This window comes from Triticum aestivum, chromosome 3A (genome assembly GCF_018294505.1).
Source record: "Triticum aestivum cultivar Chinese Spring chromosome 3A, IWGSC CS RefSeq v2.1, whole genome shotgun sequence".
Taxonomy (NCBI): domain Eukaryota; kingdom Viridiplantae; phylum Streptophyta; class Magnoliopsida; order Poales; family Poaceae; genus Triticum; species Triticum aestivum.
The window spans coordinates 407,098,753-407,125,367 of NC_057800.1; the positions used below are offsets into that span (position 1 = coordinate 407,098,753).

General features: G+C 47.0%; 1 protein-coding gene across 2 annotated transcripts; it reads left to right on the plus strand.

Moving 5' to 3' along the window:
• The first annotated feature begins 14,445 nt into the window (after positions 1 to 14,445).
• On the plus strand, positions 14,446 to 23,305 carry LOC123061436 (amino-acid permease BAT1 homolog). Of its 2 annotated transcripts, none has more exons than XM_044484543.1 (8): positions 14,446 to 14,768; positions 16,289 to 16,552; positions 21,529 to 21,547; positions 21,629 to 21,848; positions 22,018 to 22,199; positions 22,296 to 22,585; positions 22,679 to 22,808; positions 22,922 to 23,305. In XM_044484543.1, the coding sequence occupies exons 1-8, from the start codon at positions 14,632 to 14,634 to the stop codon at positions 23,267 to 23,269; spliced, it is 1,590 nt and encodes a 529-aa protein (XP_044340478.1). In that variant the 5' UTR covers positions 14,446 to 14,631; the 3' UTR covers positions 23,270 to 23,305. The 2 variants fall into 2 exon arrangements, with proteins under 2 accessions (XP_044340478.1, XP_044340479.1); XM_044484544.1 differs by lacking the exons at positions 14,446 to 14,768; positions 16,289 to 16,552 and adding exons at positions 19,857 to 20,424; positions 20,510 to 20,770.
• The last annotated feature ends 3,310 nt before the right edge of the window (positions 23,306 to 26,615 follow it).

Consider the following 26,615-nt stretch of genomic DNA (forward strand, 5'->3'; position numbering starts at 1 on the left):
CAAAGGTTTCTTTTTAGATTAAGACCCTGTGTAAACCTTTCTCACTGTCTCTTGTTGCTTCACGTCCTCTGGATACTTAGCACAACTGAGAGGAATGCTGACATTATTGGCATTTTCGCCACGTCAGACTGATGCACGTACCTGGAAATTCAGGGTTCATTATCAAGGGCTTTGCTCAGCCCGGTATATGTTGTAAAGTCCGAATACCTTAGGGAGTGTTCGGCGTCGCGAGTTTGACCTTATATGCATCAGCTCTGAATCATGTCTTTGGTCAAATGTTGGGTTTGCCCGGCTCCCGTGTTTTGATACCTTACGTTCTGCTCTATCGGCTAAGGTGGCACCGGGAGAACTATTGCGATTGTGCCCTGGTTCATCTGGATGAGCACCTCAGTAGAGAAAGATGAAAAATGACTGTCATGATAAAGCGCGAGACTGGTCAACCACTCGAGGACTCAACGGAATCTTCACGATTCCTTCGCATTATCGTCATTGAAGCCTGGTTCAGGACATTGGTGCTTTCATTGAGAGTTCCACTGTGCCATCACGATAAGGCCTGATGGCTCGTCTCATTGTCAGGGACAACGTTACCTCTGGGGGAGCCCTAACAGTAGGCCAAACTCTCCGATTAGGCAGCTTCGTCATGACCGCCCTGTCGGCCGTCGCGCCGACGATGACTTCTCGGGTCATCAAAAACAGCCTCCACGTCGGCTCGGGATTCACCGAGAAGATGGATCCAATGGAGCTCTCTTCTTTGAATGAGCTCTTGGATCGCATCGCCGCCTTGGGAGTCGCTATGGACTATGATCATATCGGGCTTAAACCCGACCAAAGGGAGATTAACTATCCGCCGGTTACCCATCAGATAGCGGTGGATGCTGCCTTCCTAGAAGCCTCCCATGATGGAGTGCGGCGCGTTGAGTGCCGATCCTATAAAGCACAATTCAATGTAAGGGGTGAGACGCAGGTGGGGCCCCCTTTTTTCGAAGATGATTTCTGAATACTTACAATGGAGAAAGGGAAAATGCGGTGGTAGTCTGCCATAATAGCCACTTCCGAGCCGTCAAGGCTTGCTTGATAAAAGACTCCATCATCAAACTCTATGAATATATCCGGATCCTCATGGAAGTCGGGGTCTTTGTTGCAAGCATAATACTCTGGCTGTGGGGAGGGGCAATGAATATTCTCGACCACCTTCCTCAATGTCTGCTTTAAGACAACCAGAACAATTTGATTAGCATACCTCGATAACGAGGTAGAACTATGATGATAATCAGAAACTTACCCATTCGATGGGGTTATACATGGAAAAACCTTCCCGGCAATTTAAACAGATGAAGTCTTCTCCCCCCCTTATAAAGATCGGCCAGGATGATGGCCAGTTCGGTTGGGGTATTCGGGCCCTTGCGCCTATAACGGGATGCATCGTCCTCTTTGTTGTAACACCATAAAGGGGTCACTCTGGACTGGAGGGGCTGGATACATCGCTTTATCGCAATGGCCATGACTTCGATTATCGAAAGTTCGGAATGAGCGAGTAATCTGACCTTACTGACAAACCTCTTCACTTCCACATTGTCTTCTTCTTTGGGACTCCGGGGGCGCCAATTGAGGCATTTCTTCAAAGGAGCACTAGAAAATTCGGGGAGTCCATGCCGAACTGTGTTCGGAAGGGGAACGTCATCAATATAAAACCATTCCAAAGACCATTCTTGGTATACCTCCTTGGGAGTTCTGACAGGGTAACCTGATCTGGCTATGTGCCATACTTCGACGCTGCCCACTTCAAATACGGAACCCCCTTGATGATGAGGGACGAGGCAAAAGAACTTTCTCCATAGTTCAAAATGAGCCTCACAGCCTGAAAATAGTTTGCATAGAGCGACAAAAGCCGAGATGTGCAGGATAGAACCTGTTGTGAGGTTGTGCAGCTGGATCTCGTAGAATTCCAATAGACCTCTGAGAAAGGGGTGGATCGGAAATCCTAAGCCCCACAGAAGAAATGACACGAAGCACACCTTCTCCTCCTTGTCGGGGTTGGGGAAATTCTCTGCTAGCACATCATTGCCAATCAAGGCCAATCCCTCCCGCATAGAGATTAGATCTACGAGGGGGAGATAACCCTGCGTCTGAAGTCGATTCAGCTAAAGGTGAGACACTGAGCAGCTTCGCCAATCACCCTCTTGAGGGCCATGCGGGCACGAGGAAGAGCTAGGAGCGCTCGCCATGTTTTGAAGTTTTTCGTGGTTTGCTCTGGTGCTCTTTGCGCGATGTGGAATGGCATTTGGGCGATCTAACCTCCTTATATAGATGCCGCCCGTGCATGGTAAGGGGGTTATTTGTAAAACTTATGGACCATTCGCGTTCACCCGGCGCGTGGAAATCAAGGCGACAACAGGAAGGAATCATAAAGATAGAACATGGAGGTCAAAGCTGGACTGTCATCAATCCGGAGTATGGTGAAGAACCCGCCATGAAAAGACAAATACATAAGCCAGATACTACATCATCATTGAAGGGAAGTTTGGGGGCTACTAAGGGAGTCCTAGATTTGGGGGCCCTCAGGTGTCCGGCCTATTCGATATGGGTCGGACTGATGGGCTGTGGAGATAAAGCAGAAGACTATCCCCCGTGTCTGGGTAGGCTCATGTATGCATGGACGGAAAGTTTGGTGTCCGGATGTATTATTTCCTTCTTCTGCGAACCCACTCTGTATAAACCCTAGGTTCCCCAGTGTGTATATAAACCGGAGGGTTTAGTCGGTATAGAGAATCAAAACAATTATAGGCTAGACACTTACACTAGTACAACGAGCTCCTAAACAAACGTTTTTTAACCCCTTTTCGCGACGGCATTTGGAACCGTCGCCAAGTGAGTGTGGGCAATAAGGGGGTCCTTCCCACACGACCCAGAAACCGTCGGGGATATGCCCTCCTGGCACGCACGTTCGGCAAAATGAGGTCGTGTGCGACCGGCGAGCGCTCAAATACGGAAATACATACAGTAGAGCTAAAAAATAAAATTATACGAAAAAATTGTTTCCCGTCGCAAGTACATCCCACACAGTCAGTCCCCGCTAAACGTTTCCGTTCGTATGTACATTCCACATAGTCGCTCCAAGGAAAACGTTTCCGTTCACAGATACATCACACACAATTTTTCCCGTTAAATCGCTTGCGTTATTGAATATATCACACATGGTCCGTGGAAGAAACTATGTGGCAAAGGTTGTCCATCACACACAGTTTTCATGTGGTAAACGTTTGCGCAAGGTGGCCTAACGCAAACAGTTTTCAAGAGAAAGCCGTGTGTGATTATTCATTGATCCAACACTGTTTATTCCTAGAAACTATGTGTGTTGCCTGAGGTCATCGCCCACGGTATTTTTTCAACAACCGTTTGCAATAGCAAAACCCAATTAGCAGGCTAATTATCTGATTATTCATAATGTATTTATTAATCTAATTGACAGTTCATATTAAGCACACAATACATATCATTTTCATAATTGAAATACATCAGAGTACAACATCATATAGCTTCAACACTCAGCTACCCCATTACACAACTACACTAGGACCAAGTTTCACATGCAACATCTATAACCTTTCGAAATTAGCATCATAGACGGTACATAGACAGATGTATCTCATCTGGAAAACTGCTGAAGCAGAAGGCAAATATTGGGCCTTCATTGATGTTGAAGGTCTTTGTAACTTTAGGCTAGTGCCTATGGATGATTGACCGTCTATCCTTCATCCTCTTCAAGAACACTTCAACATTGAACCGTGTGTGTTGTATGAATACGTTCCTCGCCTCTTGACCATACAGGTGGTTTGAGAGGTAACCATTAGTGAACTACTTTGGAAAGGCCTGAAAACAAGGATGTGCATAAATATCTTCTCTATATTGAAAATGGGGCAAATGAATAAAAAAGCAAGGTATAATAGTTAGTACCATCCTGTTGTGAACTAATGTCTTCTGCATTGTGCAGACAAAGATCTTGTTGTTTTTTGTCGCTAATTTCTTTATCCTAACAATCTTTCTGAGTTCCTTGACTTGACTAATATTCATGGACAACTCATTTCCCCATATGCAAAAAGGGTTGAATAGTGGGTCAAAACCTCTGATAGCAGGCCCTACATGTGCAAGACCAAATTGTTAAAAACCTAAATATTAGAATGGTTCCTGCAATTGCACAACAATGTGCTATTAGACAACGGACCATGCACGTGCTAACCTCGATTGTAAACCTCAGTGCTTCCCATTGTTTCCCTGCAACACATATAAGGTAGTTTGTCATCAGGTTAAGTAAGGGTTCACATGCTATCAATAAAATATGTTGATGAAAAATAATCACATTGCAGATTCATCAGATTAACTGAAGCCACATGGAAAACCCATTTATCCAAACCAAGCATCATTAAGAACTAGGAAATAGAGCACTTGTATATGTATCTCATGTATTAAGTGCAGCCAAATTCGATTTATTCCTCACATGCACAGCAATACAAAATTCTACCCACGACAATTGGACATCGCATTACAGAATTGAACCAAGCAGTTAACTAAACACCACAACAAATGAACCAAACATTAACTGAGCACCACATTACACAATATAACATACTCCTAATAGAAGATCAGATAATTAACCAAACAGTTAACTACAACCAATTGTAGCAATTGTATTTGTTTCTCATGTATTTACTACAGCCAAATTCAATTTATTTCTCACATGGTATACAATAACAGAATGCACCCACAATTTTGTAAAGATAAATTCAATTTATTTATCACATGGAAGACGATACAAAATTGTAGCCTAAAGTATTGAACATCACATCTGCAGAATTGAACCAAATAGTTAACTGAAGACGACAACTAATTAACAAAATAGTTAATAAGTTCGCACCACACTGCACGACATATAGAACATATACACTAGAGCAATAGATTGCATGGTAAAATTAGATAGCACAATTCACTAGAATTTGTGAAGGAAAGGCAGGAGCAGCACACTCAACGGGTAAACCGAGCATATTTAACCGCCGTAGCTAGCAAATGGCAAGGTGCTCCTTCAAGATCTAGGGGTGCCGCCATCGCGACCTCATCCGCGCGTGCGGCCGTGATTTGCTTCTCCGCTGCCAAATGCTCCTTGAGGTCCTGGCTATACTGCGTGCACCATGTCTTAGGCCGGCGCTTATTTGGTGGAGGGGTCGGTGATTTGGGTGGAAGGTGTCGCGCTCGCGCCAGCGGTAGGGGCATGTGGGATGTGGAAGGAGGAGGAGGATGGGGTGGAGTGTGGATTACCTGCCTGGATAGGCGAGGCCGAGGAGCATGAAGGAGGGTCGCCGGCGAGGAGGGTCGCCGGCGAGGAGGCGGCGGCGCTTCAAGCAATGAGTGAAGGTTTCAACTTGGAAAGGAAGGTGGAAAGAGGGGAGATGTGGCTTTTGGTAAGGGGGAGGGGGTGGGGAGGTAGATATTTCCGCGGAAGCCGAAAATTTGGAATCGCTTCAGCCAAAAAACTGGCGCGCAAAGTGTCATTAGACACGGTCCCTTATTCAGACACGGTCCGAAGATATTTTGTGTTGCATCTCACACAGTCGGTTATAATAAACTATGTGGGATCTACTTAATTTTTTGTCTTGATTTGAATTACATAATGGGGTCACAGCGGCCATGGATGGTGTTTGAATAGCTAGACCTTTTATCTGCAGTGATCATAAAAGAATTGGAATTATTCAGGGTTCGTTTGGACATTTTTATCCATTAAGTGAGTTTTCAATGCATTTATGTGCATAATTCAAATTTGAACTACATGCACATGCTCCAGTGCATATAAATTCTTTGAAAAATCAAATCTTTTTCCATGGTTGCATGCTTAGGTCCCATGCAAGAAATGGGAATGAATTTCAAACACCACGGCACTATTGATTGCCGGCAAAACATTGAGATGCCGGGTTTTTAAATTCTAGTAAATCCAAAACTCATCTGAAACTCATGAAAATTGGCATGCTATCTTGTAGGGGCATCAACATGCCATGGTAAAAAAATTGTCCCATTTGGGGAAGGTTTGGGTATATGCTTCTCACAAACCGGAGCTTCTCACAACAAACATGATGGTTTTTGGTAGGGAACGTCCCACCTTTGGGGACGAAATGATATACATTGCCTCTTACCGCTTTCAATTTTTTTTTCTCATGTCAACATAGAACAACATGAGTGTTGTGTGAATTTTTGTGATTTTTCGGGGTTCATTTGGACATTTTTATGCATTAAGTGAGTTTTCAATGCATTTATGTGCATAATTCAAATTTGAACTATATGCACATGCTCCAGAGCATATAAATTGGTTGAAAAATCAAATATGTGTCCTTGGGTGCATGCTTAGGTCCCATACAAGAAATGGGAATGAATTTCAAACACCAGGGCACCGTTGATTGCCGGCAAAACATTGAGATGCCTGGTTTTTAAATTCTAGTAAATCCAAAACTTGTCTGAAATTCATGAAACTTGGCATGTTATCATGGAGCGGCATCAACATGTTGTGGTAAATTTTTTGTCCCATTTGGGGCAGGTTTGGGTATATGCTTCTCACAAACCAGAGCTTCTCACAACAAGCATGATGGTTTTCGGTAGGGAACTTCCAACCTTTGGGGACAAAACGATATCCATTACCTCTTATTGCTTTCAAAAAAATTTCTCGTGTCAACATAGAACAACAGGAGTGTTGTGTGAACTTTTGTGATTTTTGGGGGTTCGTTTGGACATTTTTATGCATTAAGTGAGTTTTCAATGCATTTATGTGCATAATTCAAATTTGAACTATATGCACATGCTCCAGAGCATATAAATTGGTTGAAAAATCAAATATATGTCCTTGGGTGCATGCTTAGGTCCCATACAAGAAATGGGAATGAATTTCAAACACCAGAGCACCATTGATTGCCGGCAAAACATTGAGATGCTTGGTTTTTAAATTCTAGTAAATCCAAAACTCGTCTGAAATTCATGAAACTTGGCATGCCATCATGGAGCGGCATCAACATGTCGTGGTACAAATTTTGTCCCATTTGGGCCAGGTTTGGGTATATGCTTCTCACAAACCGGAGCTTCTCACAGCAAGCATGATGGTTTTCGGTAGGAAACATCCCACCTTTGGGGACGAAACGATATCCATTGCCTCTTATTGCTTTTAAATTTTTTTCTCGTGTCAACATAGAACAACATGAGTTTTGTGTGAATTTTTGTGATTTTTCGGGGTTTGTTTGGGCATTTTTATGCATTAACTGAGTTTTTAATGCATTTATGTGCATAATTCAAATTTGAACTACATGCACATGCTCCAGTGCATATAAATTGGTTGAAAAATCAAATATGTGTTCTTGGGTGCATGCTTAGGTCCCATGCAAGAAATGGGAATGGATTTCTAAAACTAGGGCACCATTGGTTGCGGCAAAACATTGAGATGCCTGGTTTTAAATTCTAGTAAATTCAAAACTCGTCTGAAAGTCATGAAACTTGGCATGCTATCATGGAGCGGCATCAACATGCTGTCGTACAAATTTTATCTCATTTGGGGCAGGTTTGGGTATATGCTTCTCACAAACCGGAGCTTCTCATAACAAGCATGACGGTTTTCAGTACGGAATGTCCCACCTTTGGGGACGAAATGATATCCATTGCCTCTTATTGCTTTCAATTTTTTTCTCGTGTAAACACAGAACAACAGGAGTGTTGTATGAACTTTTGTGATTTTTTGGTGTTCCTTTGGACATTTTTATGCATTAACTGAGTTTTCAATGCATTTATGCACATAATTCACATTTGAACTACATGCACATGCTCCAGTGCATATAAATTAGTTGAAAAATCAAATATGTGTCCTTGGGTGCATGCTTAGGTCCCATGCAAGGAATGGGAATGAATTTTAAACACCAGGGCACCGTTGATTGTCAGCAAAACATTAAGACGTCTGGTTGTTAAATTCTAGTAAATCCAAAATTCTGTTAACCATTCACGTGATGCCACGTGTCTTGGTTTTAATGGCTGTAGGAGGTGTTGTGCGGACAGCTGCTTGACCTTGACTAAACGGGAGGCGTGCGAGCACCGTCCGGTGCGCAGGCTGACCGAGAGGTGTGCAAGCTATCCTCGAGTGCGCAGGCTCATCAGGAAGCGTGCGAGTTGTACGCTGCATAGGCTCACTGAGAAGCGAGCCCTTTGACTTCCATGGCCGCCCGCCTTGCTCACATCCTCTCCATTAATGACGCCCAAGCCACAGTTTAATTCGCTTTTTAAATATAAAACACTCATCGCGAACGTTTTAGTTAGAACACCCGTATGCAAACTGATAGTTTCGCCACGAAGCCAAGAGAAAATGTGCCAAGCAGGATTTCTGCAGCTCTTGATCGCAAACGATTTAGATAGAACACCCGTATGCAAAGTGAGAGAAGTGCATGATTTGTTCATCCCTTGAACACAAATGGTTGTTTTGGATGACCCGTGTGCAACCATGTACAAACAATTTGGTAAGATTTGCATCTGTCATATTGGGTATGTTACCATTTGTCAAACTGGAAAGATTTACATTTGTTGATATAGTAACGTTGCCATTTGTCAATCCTTGTAACACTGCGATTTGTCAAAATGTGCATCTAGAAATCATTAGCACTATGTAATTTTTGCAACTAAAATTCAGTAATTAAGCATAGATTTCATTCATAGATTAAGCAGTTGTTCTTAATTTATACAAACAGTTCAACTCGATAGCTGAACCGACCAAACTTCTCCTCTATTGTTGCCAACCACGTACTGAAATAGCTAGTTCAACTATATATACTAGCTAATTTTAAGTACATTGTACAGTTCGACCACGCATCTATAGTCAGATGAACTGAACAAAATAGCCCCTAAATACTACTACTACCATGGAGGGGCTTTGTGCTACTTCAGGCAGCCTCTCCTCTGCCGAGCGTGCTCAGTAAGAGGCAGAGGAGGAGGAGGAGCCTACCGACGAGCTGGACAAATGCAATACGGTGCATGCCGCTGTTACACATTCAGCGACGCTTGCCAGCTCAAACGCCCACTACAGCTTCAGACGATCCCTCTCGGAGCGCCGGACTGCTCGTAGATCTCCTAATTCCTCGCCTCTGCATCAGCGTGTGCTTCGGCCACGGCTGCGATAAGGCTCTTTGTGTGCTCGACGAGGCGCTCCTCCTCCTCCCGTAGGAACTCGATGTAGCACGCAAGGTCGCTGGCGCACGTGCGGGCCTCCACCTCCGCCTTCCTCCTTCGGGCGGTGGTGGCGGAGCGGGTGATGATCCCGACGGTCGATGGTGGGCTGGCGGCCACGGTGGCCGATGATGGGGTGGCGGCCACAACCACCACCTCCCGCCTTCGGGCCGCGGTGGCGGAGCGAGTGATGGCCACGGTGGCCGGTAGTGGGGTGGCGGCCACGACAGCCACCTCCTGCCTTCGGGCCGCGCTGGCGGAGCGAGAGATGGCCCTGGATTTCAACGGTGGTGTGGAGGCAATGGCGGCCGGCAGCGTGTGGTGGGTGTTCCACGCACACCCAACAGGGACGCCACGCGCACTACACTACGTCGGGGACTGCGCCGCCGCCGCAGTGTAGCCTCCCAGCTGGAGCTGTCCTCTGATGACGGCGGAGTGGCTGAGTGACGACGACGGACCGGTGCCATTGGCGATTGTAGGAGAAGCAGACGAGATAAGCTACAGGGAGGGAGGGAAAATGCGACGCATGACTCGCCGGCCGTGAGGGTTTTTATAGCAGGCCGGCAAGCATTGGGATTTTGGGGGATTTCACCGAGTCGGGCGGGAAGCTTGCGCGGGAATCTGCGAGGTTGTGTGGGAATGGGCTCACCGACGATTCATTGGCGCCACCGTTTGGCCAAAAGAACGCCTCCTCGCGCTGCGCAAGCTTGCGTTGTAAGCCGTTTGCGGCAGCGGGGTGACATGACGTGCGAGAGGAGGACGAGAGGACATGTACACATACAGTTAATAAAAACGTTTGCGATTTAATTACCTACTATACCCCCGTCCTGGTTTATACGTAGATTTAACTAATAAAATACGAATGCATGTCACCATAGATTATATCGTTGGAGTCGTATTTGAACATTGTTTCCAGCTATACAATTTTTGTAACATGCATTAACACTTTTTTGGTTAAATTTAAGGTTATACATCAGCAAGCGTTTCCCGCAACACACACGGCTTATTCCATCACAAACAGCTCTGGTGGATCAACTGTCTGCCACGTATCGCACACGCAACTCTAATCTGATTCTTGCTTGATGTCTCCGACATCGCTCACACATTTCGTCTTATTTGCCACATATCACTGTGCCGTCCTCCGCTCGCCTCCCTCGGCAAGCTCTGCTTGCCGTTAGGCGCCGCAACGCGTTGTGCTCGCCGTTAGGCGCCGCGGCGTGCTCTGTCGCGTCCGTTGGCGCGCTCTGCTCGCATCCGTTGGCACGCTCGGCTTGTGGACAACTTTTCCTTAAGGCGACCGCAGAGCGCTCTGCTCGCGTCCCTCCGCGCACGCTCTACCAGCGGTTGGGCGTGCGCACGATCACGTCGGGGGCCCCATATGCATGCGGTTGTGTTGCGCGTGTTGCCACGTGATGCAGTTACGTGCGACACGACGGAGTTACGCGCTGTAAATTAGAACTGCCATCAGGGCCTGCCCATATTCCTGGCCGTCCGGCTTCCCCTTTAATTCCCGCAATCATTATAACCTTAGTCTCTTCAACCTTTCGATCGTGTCCCACAACACAACAAGCACACCCACGACGACACATAGAGAGGGGATGTCCGGCGGCGCTCCAATGGAGTTCGGCGAGCATAGAGTGGAGACCCACGCGAGGGGGACGGATCTCTCGATGGTGTACACCATCCACCCAGTCGTGATGGACGACTACATCAACAACATTGAGCAGTTTCTTGCTGGAGACAACTACAAGGTGGTCAACATCGACCTCCAGTACACCGCCAGTCGTCCCGGCATAGATCAGAAGGTTGTCGTCGCCTAGTTGTGTGTGCGCCATCATGTCCTCATCTACCACTACTGCATGGCCACAGAGCCTTGCGACCGTTTCAACAGGTTTGTCAACAGCACCGACTACAAGTTCGTCATGGTGGATACCAAAGACGATGTAAAAGCGCTCAGTGTTACGGGCTTGGCCTGCAAGAACCTTGTTGAAATTCGTGACCACTATAGGGTCTGGGGCAGCACGAAGCAGGACTCACTGGTTGAACTCACCTCGGACATCATCGACCCCTACTACAAAAAGATGAAGCAGGACGCCTAGAGAATAAGTCCCGTATCCTAGCACAAGGCCTGGATGCGGCAATTGGATGAACCTCACCTCAGGTTCGCGGCCAAGAGCGTGTACACATGCTACGAGATGCACAAGCGGATCGTTGACATGAGGAAGTGCCTCGTTACCCAAATTGACGAGTCCGGATCGAGCCACAAGCAGAGCAAGCGTCACAAGAAGTAGATGATGATCAGATGATCGTTTATGCTAGTTAATCATGCATGTAATATATAGTTTACTTTATTGATGTGTGTGGAAATTTCATGTGTGTAGTAGCCACCTATGTAATTATGCATGTAATAGTTTACTTTGGTATGTGCAAATGCCATGGTTGTAGTAGCCACCTATGTAAGTGGATGTTTAATTTGGTTATGCAAGCATGTCCTTATAAGTGTGTGTGTGTGTGTGTGTTGTTGTTGTTGTTCTGTATGCAATCCCATCGCATAATACACACGTCTTATTAGCAGCAACCGTCTGTGTTATTATCGGTTTTCACACACATTTCTGATTACAGACCTGCTTGCCGTGTATCACACACATCTTGTTAAGCTGAACCGTTTCTGTTCTCATGTCTCAACGCAAACAGTTCATCCGAGTGAACCGCATGTCGTATATCGCACACACCTTCATGTGGCTGCCCGTTTCTTTTGTGTTGCCTAATCACAAACAATTTTCCCACGTGAACCATATGTTGTGTATCGCACACGCTTTCATCTGGCTGCCCGTTTCTTTTGTTTCTCCTCATCGCAAACAGTTAAATGAACTGAACCGTATGCCCTTCATCGCACACGCAACTAAAACCTGAACCGTGTTTTTTGCATCCGTCATCGCAAACGTTTAACACATTTCTGACAGTTTTCATACAACACCGCTTGTGATTATTGCATCGCACACAGTTTCTCCAAGGGTCTTTGATCGTAGTGTCGCGTTAGCAGCATCCTGCAGTAGTGTTAGGGTTTAGCCATTACGATCTCGAGGTAGATCAACTCTTGCAACCCCTATACTCATTGAATACAATCAAGCAGGACGTAGGGTTTTACCTCCATTAAGAGGGACCGAACCTGGGTAAACATCGTGTTCCCACTGTCCCCTATTACCATTGATCCTTAGACTCACTTCTTAGGCCCCCCTATCCAAGATCTGCCGGTTTTGACACCGACAGGGGCCATGTTGCTTACTAGAGACGACGAGGACGAAGGGGGGGTTGCATAGTCGAGGGGGACCAGACGGTGTCCACGAGGAAGGAGTGAAGCAGCTCCTGCTGCCAGAGACTACGCCGCATCTGATGACCCACAAGTATAGGGGATTTATCGTAGTCCTTTCGATAAGTAAGAGTGTCGAACCCAACGAGGAGCAGAAGGAAATGACAAGTGGTTTTCAGTAAGGTATTTTCTGTAGGCACTGAAATTATCGGTAATAGATAGTTTGATAGTAAGAAAAATTGTAACGAGCAAGTAATAGTAACGGTAACAAAGGTACAGGAAAGTAGCCCAATCCTTTTGTAGCAAAGGACAGGCCGGGACAGTCTATTATAATAAGCAAAGTGTTCTTGAGGACACATGGGAATTTCATCTAGTCACTTTCATCATGTTTGTTTGATTCACGTTCGCTGCTTTGATAATTTGATATGTGTATGGACTGCTGCTTGGGTGTTGTTCTTAGAACAAACCTCACACTTATGATTAACCCCTCTCACAAGCATCGGCAACTACGAAAGAATAATTAAGATAAAATCTAACCATAGCATTAAACATGTGGATCCAAATCAGCTCCTTATGAAATAGCGCATAAAGTAGGGTTTAAACTTTTGTCACTCTAGCAACCCATCATCTAATAACTACTCATGCATTCACTTAGGCCTAAAGATGATGAAGTGTCATGTAGTCTACGTTCAAATAACACCACAAAGGCAATCACAACATACATATCATCAAAATATCGAGCAAACATCAAATTCACATGAATACTTATGAAAGGACTTCTCTCATGTCCTCAAAAACAAAAGTAACTATTCACAAAATATATTCATGCTCAAGATCAAAGAGGTATTGAATAGCATAATAGATCTGAACATATGATCTTCCATCAAATAAACCAACTAGCATCAACTATAAGATGTAATCAACACTACTAACAACCCACATGTACCAATATGAGATTTTGATACAAAGATTGAATACAAGAGATGAACTAGGGTTTGAAATGAGATGGTGATGTTGAAGATGTTGATAAAGATTAGCCCTTCCACGGTGAGAGGATTGTTGGTGATGACGATGAGTTCGATTTTCCCCCCTCCAGGGAGGAAGTATCCTTGGCGGAATCTCTCCGCCAGAGAGCAAAAGTGCTCCTGCACAAGTTCCGCCTCGAGACAGCGGTGCTCTGTCCTGAAAGTCCTCTTTTTTTTCTAGAACAAATGTGTTTATATATCAGAAGAGGAGCACCAGACCCTGGCCAGGGCTCCACTACCCCCAGGGCGTGCCAGGGGGGTAGGCGCGCCCTGGTGCCTAGTGGGCATCTGGGTGACCCCCTCTGGTACTTATTTTCTACAATAATTTTTATATATTCCAAAATAAATCTATGTAAAATTTCAGCTTATTTGAAGATGTGCAGAATAGGTATCTCCGACATAGGCTTTTCAGGTCCAAAATTCCAGCTATCGGCAATCTCCCTCTTTATGTAAACCTTGCATATTATGAGAGAAAAGACATTAGAATTGCTCCACAAAGTGTTACATTGATTGAAAATACTATAAATGACAGTAGAAAAACATGATGCAAAATGGACGTATCAGCGTCCGTCGCCGTCACCGGTGGTATGAACAGAGGAGCAGCTTGTCATAGAGCTTGGTGTCATCCCGCCGTGCCCGATTTCCATCTCCCGCCATCTCCCTTCGACTTCGCCTCGCCTCCTTGCGTGCGAGCTGCAACACCTTGCGCCGCACTTATCCTGGCTTGCTGGAAACTACCGATTTGAGGGTTTCCAGCGAGTAGTCTCTAGATTTCTTTTAAGATTCGTGCCGATGCGAGCCAGCCCACCTCGTATGTAATCAAACATGTTTTTATTGACCCAACTGGACTTGGTTGAGATGTACACGGGCTACCAAACACGTCCTACCGAATCTGGGTCACCCGCTCGCCGCACCCGGCGTCTTCCCCACTATAAGCTCCGGCCATACTGTCACGGGTCATTAGCATAAAACCTGGATCTCGGAGTGGTAGTTAGCTGAGGTAGGCTATCACCCGTCCCTCCCAGCCACTGTTGTTAGTCTCAAGATCGCAGAAGGAGGGTGAGCATGGCAGGGCAGAGCAGCTACAGCCGGCTCGCCGGCGACGAGGCCGCCGTGATATCCGCCGCCGGCGGCGACGACGACTACGACGCAAAGAAGCTGAGGCTGCTTGGCTACGAGCCGCAGCTCAAGCGCAATCTCTCGTACGTACTCTACTGATTCAGAAAATCGAACCTGTCGTTCTTGTTTGCTCTGTTTAGCTGGCACATCGATTCTGTCGATCTATGAAGTTTAGTTTACTTCAATCCAGCTTATTTTGATGCGGTCACGTGTTAGCTAGCCACTGCAAGTTGCGTGTTTCGTTCTGTCAAGTGTCAACGACGGATGGGTTGCTTGCGGACGCTGTACACTTGCTTTGACTCATTAAGGTTTTAATACCATAGTAGGATTCATTTTTCTAGCTCAAAGAAAAAGGATTTATTTTTCTCTAGGCATTTTCATAATTTTTTTATTTTGAGCATAATTCACTAGGTTTTATTGATCGATGGGCACTGGAATACAATTTGGATCATAGGGTTGGCTGAGCCAATGGCATTTTCATGGCCAATCCAATTTGGCGCGTAGGATAAGTATACACCGAGGGGCGGTTCCCGACCTCCGTTCCAATTTTGGGAAGGTTCTAAAGCCTTCCCAGACCGTTTTTCCTCTTTTTTGTGTTTTTTCTTTTGGATTTTTTCAGCTTTTTTCACTTTCGTTATTTTCTTTCTTTCATGTTTGTTTTCTCATTTAATTTTTCCTTCATATATTTTGCGAACAACTTGTCAAATTCGTGAGTATTTTTTGAATTCACATTTTTTAATGAAATCCAAAATGTTTTTAATTTTTTTGAATATTTTTAAAAATTCATGAACTCTTTTCGAATTCACAAAATATTTTCAATTTTATGAATCATAAAATATTTTTTAATTGGCGAACGTTTTTGAAAATTTGGGAACAATTTTTAAAATTTTATTTGTTCGACAAATGATTTTTTTAAAATGCATGCACATTTTTTGAATTCCTGATCTTTTTTATCGATGATTTTTTTCCTATAATTCACGAACATTTTTTTAATAGTGTATGAAGCCATAAATATTTTTTAAAAATCTTGAACCATTTTTCAAAATCATGAATATCTATTTTTGGATCCACTAATATTTTATGGAATCTTAAACGTTTTTTTTAAATTCACAATGTTTTGAATTCTGAAACATTTTCAAATCCTAAATTATTTTAAAGAAGGAAAAACAAGAAAAAATGAAATGGAAAAATAGGGTCGTCCCGCCTCATGTATGGACCGGCCCAAACGGGCGCCCTGTGGGGAAGAGGAGAGGAGTGCGTGTTGGCTTGTTTGCTAGCATGTAGCATGCTAAATAGGAGGTCCCCATTTTCATATGCAAGCCCCAAAACTAAGCTGAAATATCCGCATAACAAATTCGACCCAAATCAGTTTATACAGATGTAGCTTTCCATAAAAAAATAATTTAGATGCAGCTTCATTATTTAGCTTTGAACCGATGTGGCTTCATTTTAACTGTTGTGTTTCCCATAGAAGCCACCTGCAAGGCTCCACATGCTTCATTTGTTTTTGTGTTTTCTTTGATGCAAAAGAAATAAATTTCACAGTACGAAAGCAATTTTCAATGATGTGTTGTGTTGTTGGGTGACCATGTTACACATGCAGGTTGTTCTCCAACTTCTCGGTTACCTTCTCGATCATATCAGTCCTTACGGGCACCACTACGTTGTACGGGACAGGTCTCGAGTTTGGTGGACCGGTGGCCATGGTGTATGGTTGGCCGATTGCCGACACCTTCACCATCATCGTCGGCCTAGCGATGGCCGAGATTTGTTCTGCCTACCCTACCTCCGGAGGACTCTACTTCTGGAGTGCCAGGCTCTGCAGCGAGCGATGTTGGGGCCCCTTCGCCTCCTGGCTCACCGGCTGGTAAGTTTACTTGTTTGCTTTTTGTAACGTGTTTTATTCTAGACACAAATTATTGTCGACACGTGGTGTCAAATTTATCTAGCCTCCACTTTTTCTTTATTTAAGTTTATATGGTTGCGGTGATCTCTTCATGTCTTTTTTATGCGAACGCGCAAAAGCTTTGCACGTCGATGTATTAGAAGAATAGAACTAAAAGTATAGAGTCTGGCGGCTCATCGCGGTTACAAACCATCCTCACGGCAGCATATGGTGGGCAGCCAATAACACCGGGGACACTCAACAACACCCTATGTGTTAGAAGGTCCTATCTTCAGATGTCCGACAACCCCCTCGCACCAGAAAGCTTCCATAGCTCAACCTCATTACTGATGTGATGACAAAGGTATCGAACAATGACTGATGACCGCTGAAAGACGCGACCATTATGCTCCTTCCATAGCATCCAGACGATGAGGAGGGCAAGCGAATCGAAACGCTTCCTCCGCTCCTTCGGGATCATTGCACGTCTAGCTACCCACCACTCCGTGATAGTTGCATCCATGGTGGACACCAACTGACCGAGGCCGCAACACGAGAGGGCATAGTGCCACACCTCCCTGGCAAACACACAACCCAGTGCCAGATGGTCTGCAGTCTCGGCCTCCTGCTCGCATAACGGGGCACATGACGTGGGACTGCAGGCCGTGCCAAAAGCGTTTGTCTGCCGTCCAAATCCGAAGCCTCATCGCTAGCCAGAAGTGAAGCTTGCACTTGGCCGGAGCCCAAGACTTCCAATGGGCCCACCTCTCAAGGCTAGCAAAGAACACCTGAGTCGAGCTCGCAAAATATACCTTAGTTGGCGTCCACTTTCAGATTATGCGATCCGGAATCTCAGGGAGTAGGCGCACTTCGAGAAGCAAGTCCATGAGCATCAGGAATTGCGTTAGCACTCTAACCATCAACACCCGGTGATGTCCCTCATCCAAGTGCGGTCCTCCAAGGCCTCATGAACCGTTCGCGAGCGCCGCGCACCGTCGTTCACCGCTAGGAATAGCTTCGGGGCCTCGAACTGAATGGAACGCTCATGGAGCCAAAAGTCCGTCCAGAAAAGAGCCTTCTTACCATCCCCTAGCATCACCTTGATGGACGAGTCAAAAATAGCCCGCACCTCAGGCTCGATGGCCGGCTGTAGACCCGCCAAGCAGCAATCGGATGTGCGCTGCATCCATGGCCAGCGCACCCGGAATGTATAGCCCAATAGCTTGAGGTTCGAGACTCCCAATCTGCCATACTCGAATGGCTTGCACGCTTGCTCCCAAGCTACCGGACAATGGCCACCGTTGACGGCGTCAGTCCCCTTCCAAAAGAAGACACAAATCCTCTTCTCAAACCCATCGATCAGCCACACGGGCAGCTGAATCGCGGTGGAGTGATACACGGGGATGGATGTGAGGACCGACTTGACCAGCTCGAGGCGACCAGCCGCAGTGATCCAACGAGCAATCCATGGCTACAGCCAGTGGCGAATCTTGAATAAGAATGAAGGGCAGGCTGAACTTGAGTACAAGGGGTTGGAACGGGGAAACAACAGGCTAGACACTTAGACAGTGGGTTGAGATGGGCTGGGAACTAGTAGTGAATTTTTGTTTTTCAATTTTGGAGGGCAGGCTTGAGCCTGTTGAAGCATGCCCAGTAGAATTGCCACTGGCTATAGCCGATTGCAAACCTTGTCCAATATTGGTTGCAGGCACGCCTTAGGCGACCTCAGCTTGTATGAAAAAGGAAGAAAGATAGATGTAGGGGAACCTCAGTATCGGGCATGGAAAGTGTTGGGCAGCAACTACGAGGTGCTCCTCTGAGCATCTAATCGGCGACAACGAGCATTTACGTAGATTGGTGTGCAGCCCTATGCGCCATCAAAACAGTCGAGCGCGATCCACACGAGCAACAGGTCCGATGAGGATGGCTTGAGGCTGGTCACAACGGGGAGGAATTTAGGAGTAACATCACACACTTCAATACAACTTTACTTATGTGGCACATATTTAATGAAGAGAGAGGTGCTTGTGGTAACTAGCTAAGTTACCGGAACATCACACACTCCAAGAAACAATGAGTCTATAACCTAATAAATACATCGTTGCATGACACTATATAGATGTTCCTACCCACTATGAAGGTAGTAACATAGTCTAGGAAAGTTGTAAGTTACTAGCTTATGTTCTTGCCCATTGTGACCAGCCTGATGAAGACGACCACATCGTCAACGTACATCGAGGTATGAAAGCTGGCACCTCAGCACTGCAAACGGTGACAAGACGCCCATGCCCTCAGCCCTGATCTCTTCATGTCTCTCTTGCATGTGGCGCAAATGGCAAAATGGCGTATGCATACATTACATATACATATACGCTTGTGCTCCTTGTCGCCTCGAATCCACCAGCCTCTGATGATTGGTTCAGTCGGCGAAACTTGTCTCTTCTCGTCTCTTGTACTGTACCGAAGTGCAGCATATATGTCTCGTTTGCTGTCGTAGCACGTACGAATAGGGATAAGATAATCATTATCACGTGCTCGATCGGCAATTGTAAGCCGATATTTGGATTCACAAAACATACGTGCTCGATGGAAGTATTTTTCTTTCCTTTCTCTGGGAGGGGAGGCGGCGTAAGCCTGGATGCCGTGCAAAATTAGTCATCAGGCGCGTGTCAAGCGTGCAAATCTCGATCACATGGCAGCGAATCTCGATCGGTTGAATGGGTGCACAGTGATCTTGACCCAAACTGGATTGCTGGAAAGAGACGTGCAAATCGCTTTGATTCATTTCTTTACAACGAGCTTGATCGATGGGGGCCTGTTGAACTCAACAGGAACCAAGAGCCCATGCTGCACGTGCGCCACCCACATGACAAAAAGCTCATATTGCAGTCTTCACGTAGAAGAACATGAACCCACTCGTATTTCAGACTAGCTCAGACATTTCGCACCCCTTCATCAAAAGGATAGGAGTAGCGACAGATGTATTGTTAAGATGGTAGCTTCAGGCATACTGACGTACTCCCTTCGTTACTAAATATTTGTCTTTCTAGATATTTCAACAAGTGACTACATACAGAGCAAAATGAATGATTACACTCTAAAATATGTTTATATACATTCATATGTGATAGTTCATTTGAAATCTCTAAAAAGACAAATATCTAAAAACAAAAAAAATATTATTTTGTAAGGTCCTTATAAATAATTAATAATATGGCTGCATGCATCATTCAGATAGAGCGATGCTATACACACGACGAAATTGCAGCCGACATGCGCACGATCCCATGTGGCAGCATCAGTAGCGCTCGTACATGCAGGAGGTAGTTGGTTTTCGTGTTAGGTGATGCATGCACACTGTGTATCGTCCGCAGATCGTCCAATCATGTCGTGTGTGAAGCCATTTCGATTCAGATATGCAAAGGCTGGGGTATATCCTTCTTTTCAAAATAATAATAATCAGAGGGGTCTTAAATATAGGATCGCATTCTTTTTGGGAAAGAATCCTGGTTCCCACAGTAGATCCACGACCATCCTTGCTGGCAGAATCTCCATCCAGAGTAGAGTAACGAACCCCACATCTGGCGCCCACCGCACTTTTAGTTGACTCACTGCACCCCGCGATTCTCTCCTCTCCTCTGCACTCTGCAGGCAGTACATATATCACCACTGGTAGGTCTCCCCTGACCCCATCTCCTCCTCCTCCCACAACGCGACGGCGTCATGACCTGGAGCAAGTCCCCGGCGGGGAGCGGCACCACCGCCGTCGACGTCGACGTCGATGCCTCCGGCGACACCGGCCAGGCCCGCCTCCGAGAGCTCGGCTACAAGCAGGAGCTCAAGCGGGACCTCTCGTACGTCATGCCCGCCCTTCTCCTCTCCTCTCCCCTCCCTTGGTTTCGTCGCTTCTCTTAACTGATTGATTGAGGGCGTGTGTAGATTGCTGTCCAACTTCGCCTTCTCCTTCACCATCATCTCGGTGCTGACGGGGGTGACCACGCTGTACAACACCGGCCTCAACTTCGGCGGCCCGGCCACCATGACCTTCGGCTGGTTCGTCGCCGGCGCCTTCACCATGACCGTCGGCCTCTCCATGGCCGAGATCTGCTCCTCCTTCCCCACCTCCGGCGGCCTCTACTACTGGAGCGCGCGCCTCTCGGGCAACCGATGGTCGCCCTTCGCCTCCTGGATCACCGGATGGTAGGCCACTCAATCACACGCACTCCACTGAAATCTTTCTTGTCTTTTGCTACCTGTCCACGTTCTCGAATGTATCGATTTCTTCTCTGGTTGGGATGGGATCATGTGGAAGGGAAGAAAGGAAGGAGAGGATCATGTCATGTGTGAACGAACCGCTTTCTGTGTTTTTTTGTCTGGTGTGACATCAAATTGGTGCGTGCGTGCGAAATTTCTGCATCTTTCTGTCTTTTTTTCCGCTCGTCTTTCTCTTTTTGCAGAATGAGTAGTTTATTACTCATTTACCCCCTTTGATCCATATTAATCATCCTTGATTTAGTAGTACAAATAGTTCATTCAAATAGTACACCGTTATCATCGGGGATGCAAAATAGAATAATCGTTTCTTTTCCAATCAAATGTACTCTGCACTTGTCGTTGTTTAACGACGTGCTCCTGGCAATGCAGAACAGAATATTTGTGTTCATAAGGTCATGTGCTTGCGTGCTTTGACCATGTGCAGCCCCCGTGGCCACATTTTGGTACTAGCAGAACCAGTGCCAACTGCACATAAAGTCTGATTTTGACAGCGACCTGGGGTTGAAAATATGCAGCTGTCAGCATGCTTCTTGTAGTTGAGACAAAGACGTCCTTGCAATAAACGCACATATACGCATGGCCCATCTTTCTTACTGTAGATAGATGCGCTATTGATTGCTCGTGCACTGCATCCCATTCCAATTGTTCCCAGCCTCTAATGGCGTTTGTTGTGCTGCATGCAGGTTTAACATCGTTGGACAGGTACAACTTTGGCTTAACTCTGAATGTGCTTTCTCACTTTGTGAGTGACTGCTGTGCTGATTCAGTTTGCACGCTCTGCAGTGGGCGGTGACAACTAGCGTGGACTTCTCGCTGGCGCAGCTGATCCAGGTGATCATCCTGCTCAGCACCGGCGGCAACAACGGCGGAGGCTACCTGGCGTCCAAGTACGTGGTCATCGCCTTCCACGCCGCCATCCTGCTCAGCCACGCCCTCATCAACAGCCTCCCCATCTCATGGCTCTCCTTCTTCGGCCAGTTTGCGGCTGCTTGGAACATGCTAGGTTCTGTCCTTCATTCGCACTTGCCCTACACGATTACTCTACTTGGCGAGCACTGATTCTCGCTCAAGCTAGCTAGCTAGAGAATAAATAATCAGAGAGCAGTTGGCATCCACTTTATTAACGGATGGCTAACAAGTAACAAGGTCTCCACGCTTCTCTGTCTCTGTAGGTGTCTTTGTCTTGATGATTGCCGTGCCGGCTGTTGCAACCGAGAGAGCCAGTGCCAAGTTCGTCTTCACCCATTTCAACACTGACAACAGTGCTGGAATACACAGCAACCTCTACATCTTTGTCCTGGGGCTCCTCATGAGCCAGTACACGCTCACAGGATACGACGCATCGGCGCACATGGTAATTAATTGATTAAGCCAAAGAAAAAGGAATCTCATCTCGTTACTTATGACACGCAAAAGAAACCCTGACGCTTTTGATCATGCATGCATGCAGACGGAGGAGACCAAGAACGCAGACAGGAACGGCCCCATCGGGATAATCAGCGCCATCGGCATATCCATAGTGGTCGGCTGGGGATACATACTCGGCATCACGTTCGCCGTCAAGGACATACCCTACCTGCTCAGCCCTGACAATGAAGCTGGGGGGTACGCCATCGCCGAAGTCTTCTACCTCGCCTTCAAAAGCCGCTACGGCAGCGGCGTCGGCGGGATCGTCTGCCTGGGGGTCGTCGCCGTCGCCATATACTTCTGCGGCATGAGCTCCGTGACGAGTAACTCGAGGTGATCGTCTTCTGCTGGCTTGCTTCACGCTGCATTTCTCTTCTCGGAACGTAGTTCTGATGAGATCACTCGCTCCTTGTATTGACTGACTAGGATGGTGTATGCTTTCTCGAGAGACGGGGCGATGCCGCTGTCACCCGTGTGGCACAAAGTGAACAAGCACGAGGTGCCCATCAACGCCGTCTGGCTCTCGGCTTTCGTCTCCCTCTGCATGGCGCTGCCGGTAAACCATTGTCCACACCACTACATTTCACTGCAACTACATATATAGTAGTATTTCAATTCCGGCAGAGCACCTCCGATTAATCCTGGTCTCTGATTGAAAACTGATTGCAGTCGCTGGGTAGCCTGGTGGCGTTCCAGGCCATGGTGTCGATCGCGACGATCGGGCTCTACATCGCGTACGCGCTGCCCATCTTCTTCCGGGTGACGCTGGCGCGCAAGCACTTCGTGCCGGGACCCTTCAACCTCGGACGGTACGGTGTACTGGTGGGGTGGGTGGCCGTGCTCTGGGTGGTGACCATCACCGTGCTCTTCTCGCTGCCGGTGACGTACCCGGTGACCAAGGACACGCTCAACTACACGCCGGTCGCCGTCGGTGGGCTTTTCATCCTCGTCTTGACGTCGTGGGTCGTGAGCGCCAGGCACTGGTTCAAGGGACCCGTCACGAATTTGAGCGGCTAGTTTCGCACGCGTGGAATTATTGTGACGTGATTTCACCTGGGGGGGGGGGGGGGGGATTAGTTGTACGCTTTAGGCTGGTTGTATCTGACAAGACATGAGTTGGAGGCGATGAGACGTTGTAATTACTTTCTTCGACAATACAGGAACATGGACTAATTCATACTGCCAGCGGAACCGGCAAAATGTTTGGCTAAGAGAGTTCTTTGAACTTACCGGATGCAGAGTTTCTGCTCCTGAACTCAAATGAGCTCGGGTGAACAGTAAAATCGTAAAAAAAATCTATTTTTTTAGAGAAACATTGATAAAAGTTTTAAATGCTTGCAAAAATTCGTCATAGAATCACATTCCTAGAAGGTGTAGCAAAAAAATCGTTACTCTAAAAATGCTACTTTCAAAAGCATTTTGGAACACTGAATTTGTTTTTTTTGTCGCGCCTTTCAGGAATGTGATTCCATGACGAAATTTTGCAAGTACTGAGAACTTTTACCAATGTTTCTCGATTTTTTTGGATCTTCTTTATTTATTTTAATATTTTATTGTTTACCCAGCTCATTTGAGCTCGGTAACAGAAAGACACTTTCGGAACTTACCGCACTTGTATCGTTTCTCAATATTTACCACCAAGTTGACTAGCCTTGGATTATATACCTAAAGTTGACTAGCCTTGGATACTCATGGACACAAGAGCCATCAGACAGCATCTGACCCCGTCCGCTCCCCGGCCTCCCTCCCTCCCCCCTCACCCCCCGCCGCCGCCAGGGCGAAGCTTGGCTTGTGTGGGCGGCGGCGGGGCTCCTCCGCACTCCTTGCATGGTGGGGCAGCACGGGACGCGGCCAACAGGTAGGGGCGTCAGTCTTGCGTGGGGCATAACGGCGTGTCAGATCCGCGGCGGATGTGTGATGCTTACTTGGTGGGGCGTGTCGGCGGGCCACTGTGTCGCCAGATCGGGCTACTAGTGGGGGCGGGGGATGCGGGTTGCGAGTGGCTCGGTGTGACGCCCTCGATTCAATCGTACACTAATCACACACGCAAATGTGTACGATCAAGATCAAGGACTCACGGGAAGATATCACAACACAACTATAGACACAGATTAAAATAATACAAGCTTTATATTACAAGCCACGGGCCTCGAGGGCTCGAATACATAAGTTCGAAAACACAAGAGTCAGCGGAAGCAACAATATCTGAGTACAGACATAAGTTAGACAAGTTTGCCTTAAGAAGTCTAGCACAAAAGCAACAACGATCGAAAAGGCAAGGCCTCCTGCTTGGGAGCCTCCTAACTACTCCAAGTCGTCAGCGGTCGGCACGTAGTAGTAGGCATCCTTCGGGTAGTAGTAGTCATCAGTGGCGTCGTCTGGCTCCGAGGGTCCGTCATTTGGTCGCAACAATCGGGTATGGGGGAAAAGAAGTAGCAAAGCAACCGTGAGTACTCATCCAAAGTACTCGCAAGACTTACATCAGATTTAAACTAAGTATGCATCTGTATCAAAGGAATGGGTTGTATCTATGGACAAAACTGCAGAATGCCAGAAGGGAAGGGGAAAGCCTAGCCTATCGAAGACTAGCATCTTCTGGAAACCACCATCTTGCAGCAACAGGAGGGAGTAGAGTAGCATAAAGTAAAATAGCAGTAATGTTATCAACCTCGGCCAGAGATCCTTTCTCGACTCCCTGCGAGAAGGCAATCCCAGAGCCATACTATCCAAGTGTCAACACATTCCAATTCTCATCACCATCCAGTTCTCATCACAAGTATCCAGTTCTAGTTGTATCGATCGGGATACAACTCCAAGTGTCTGTTACCGTAGGACATGCTATCAATAGATGTTTTCTTCCCTGCAGGGGTGCACCAACTTACCCACCACTCTCGATTAACTCTGGCCGGACACACTTTCCTGGGTCATGCCCTGCCTCGGCCAAACAATACGCCGCAACCCGACCTAGGCTTAATAGAGAGGCCAACACGCCGGACTAAACCAATGCCCCCAGGGGTCATGGGCCATCTCCCCGGGAACTCCTGCACGCTGCGTACGCAGCCGGTGAGCAGACCTAGCTACCTCCTTCAACAAGGCAGGTGCTTACGCAGTCCAACCCGGCGCGCACCGCTCAGTCGCTGACGTCTATTAAGCTTCGGCTGATGCATACGACACAGAACGCCCATACTATGCCCACGTGATGGTTAGTGCTATCAGGCCAGAGGCCCCTCGGGTCAAATATCCAAATCGTAGTGGATTAGGAGCACGTGGTAACAAGCAGAGACTCACGAAAGATGTGACCCCGTTGCCCCGTCTCGAGGACTTGCGGCAAGGGCTAGGAATGCCCGGCCACGCATCGTAATTATCTCGCGGGCACCCTCCAGGTCAACCCGACTCCACATCACTCGCAATTAAGCTCGCGTAGGCACCCCTCAGGACCGACCCGTCTTTAGTAACATGGTTCAGTGTAAAGTCATAGTAATCATAGTAACTGTGTGTCCAAACATCAAGGGGAAAACTCGAGGAATCACCCCCGGCGAATTCCACTCGATGTAATCATCAAGGTGAACGTAAGAGGGACCACCCTCGAGGTTCACACTTGAGGGGTTGCACAACAGAGTCGTATCAGAAGTGGTTAAGGAGGAAATCACCCTTGATGACCACGACCGAATAGCTACACTACAGGGTTAACATCAGAAGTGCTGAAGAGGTCTCACCCTCGGCACTCGATAATAACCGGGTAGTGTGAGCAACTAAGGGGGAAAGTGATGTGCGGTGTCGGGGCCTGGTCTTCAATCCCGTTGATCGGGTCTTCGATGATGAAGCAGGGGCAACAAGGACAAGGTGGGGGTCACTGATGGATCACTAACCAACCTATACTAAGCAGTTTAGGATAAGCAGGTAAGGTATAAAAGCAGGTAACAACAACAGGCTATGCATCGGAGTAGGATCATACAGAAAGCAGTAGCAGTTCTAATGCAAGCATGAGAGGAAAAGAAATAGGCGATATCGGAATGCTCAAGGGGGGTTTGCTTGCCTGGTTGTTCTGGCAAGGAGGGGTCGTCGTCGACGTAGGCGATCACAAGGGCTGCATCGGTCTCGGGGTCTACCGGAGAGAAGAGGGGGAAGAAGTAGTAAATACAGAGCAAACAATGCATCACAAGGCATAACATGGCAAAAATATGTGCCGGGTGTGACCTAACGCGGTAGGAGGTGATACCGGCGAAGGGGGGAAACATCCGGGAAAGTATCCCCGGTGTTTCGCGTTTTTGGACAGATGAACCAGAGGGGGAAAGTTGCGTGTTCGCTATGCTAGGGATGCGTGGCGGACGAACGGGCTGCGTATCCTGGTTTGTCTCGTCGT

Coding starts and splice junctions, on each gene's coding strand:
- LOC123061436 (XM_044484543.1), top strand. CDS start 14,632: ATGGCAGGGCAGAGCAGCTACAGCCGGCTCGCCGGCGACGAGGCCGCC. Junction 14,769..16,288: donor CAGCTCAAGCGCAATCTCTC/GTACGTACTCTA, acceptor TTACACATGCAG/GTTGTTCTCCAACTTCTCGG. Junction 22,586..22,678: donor TCCGTGACGAGTAACTCGAG/GTGATCGTCTTC, acceptor TTGACTGACTAG/GATGGTGTATGCTTTCTCGA.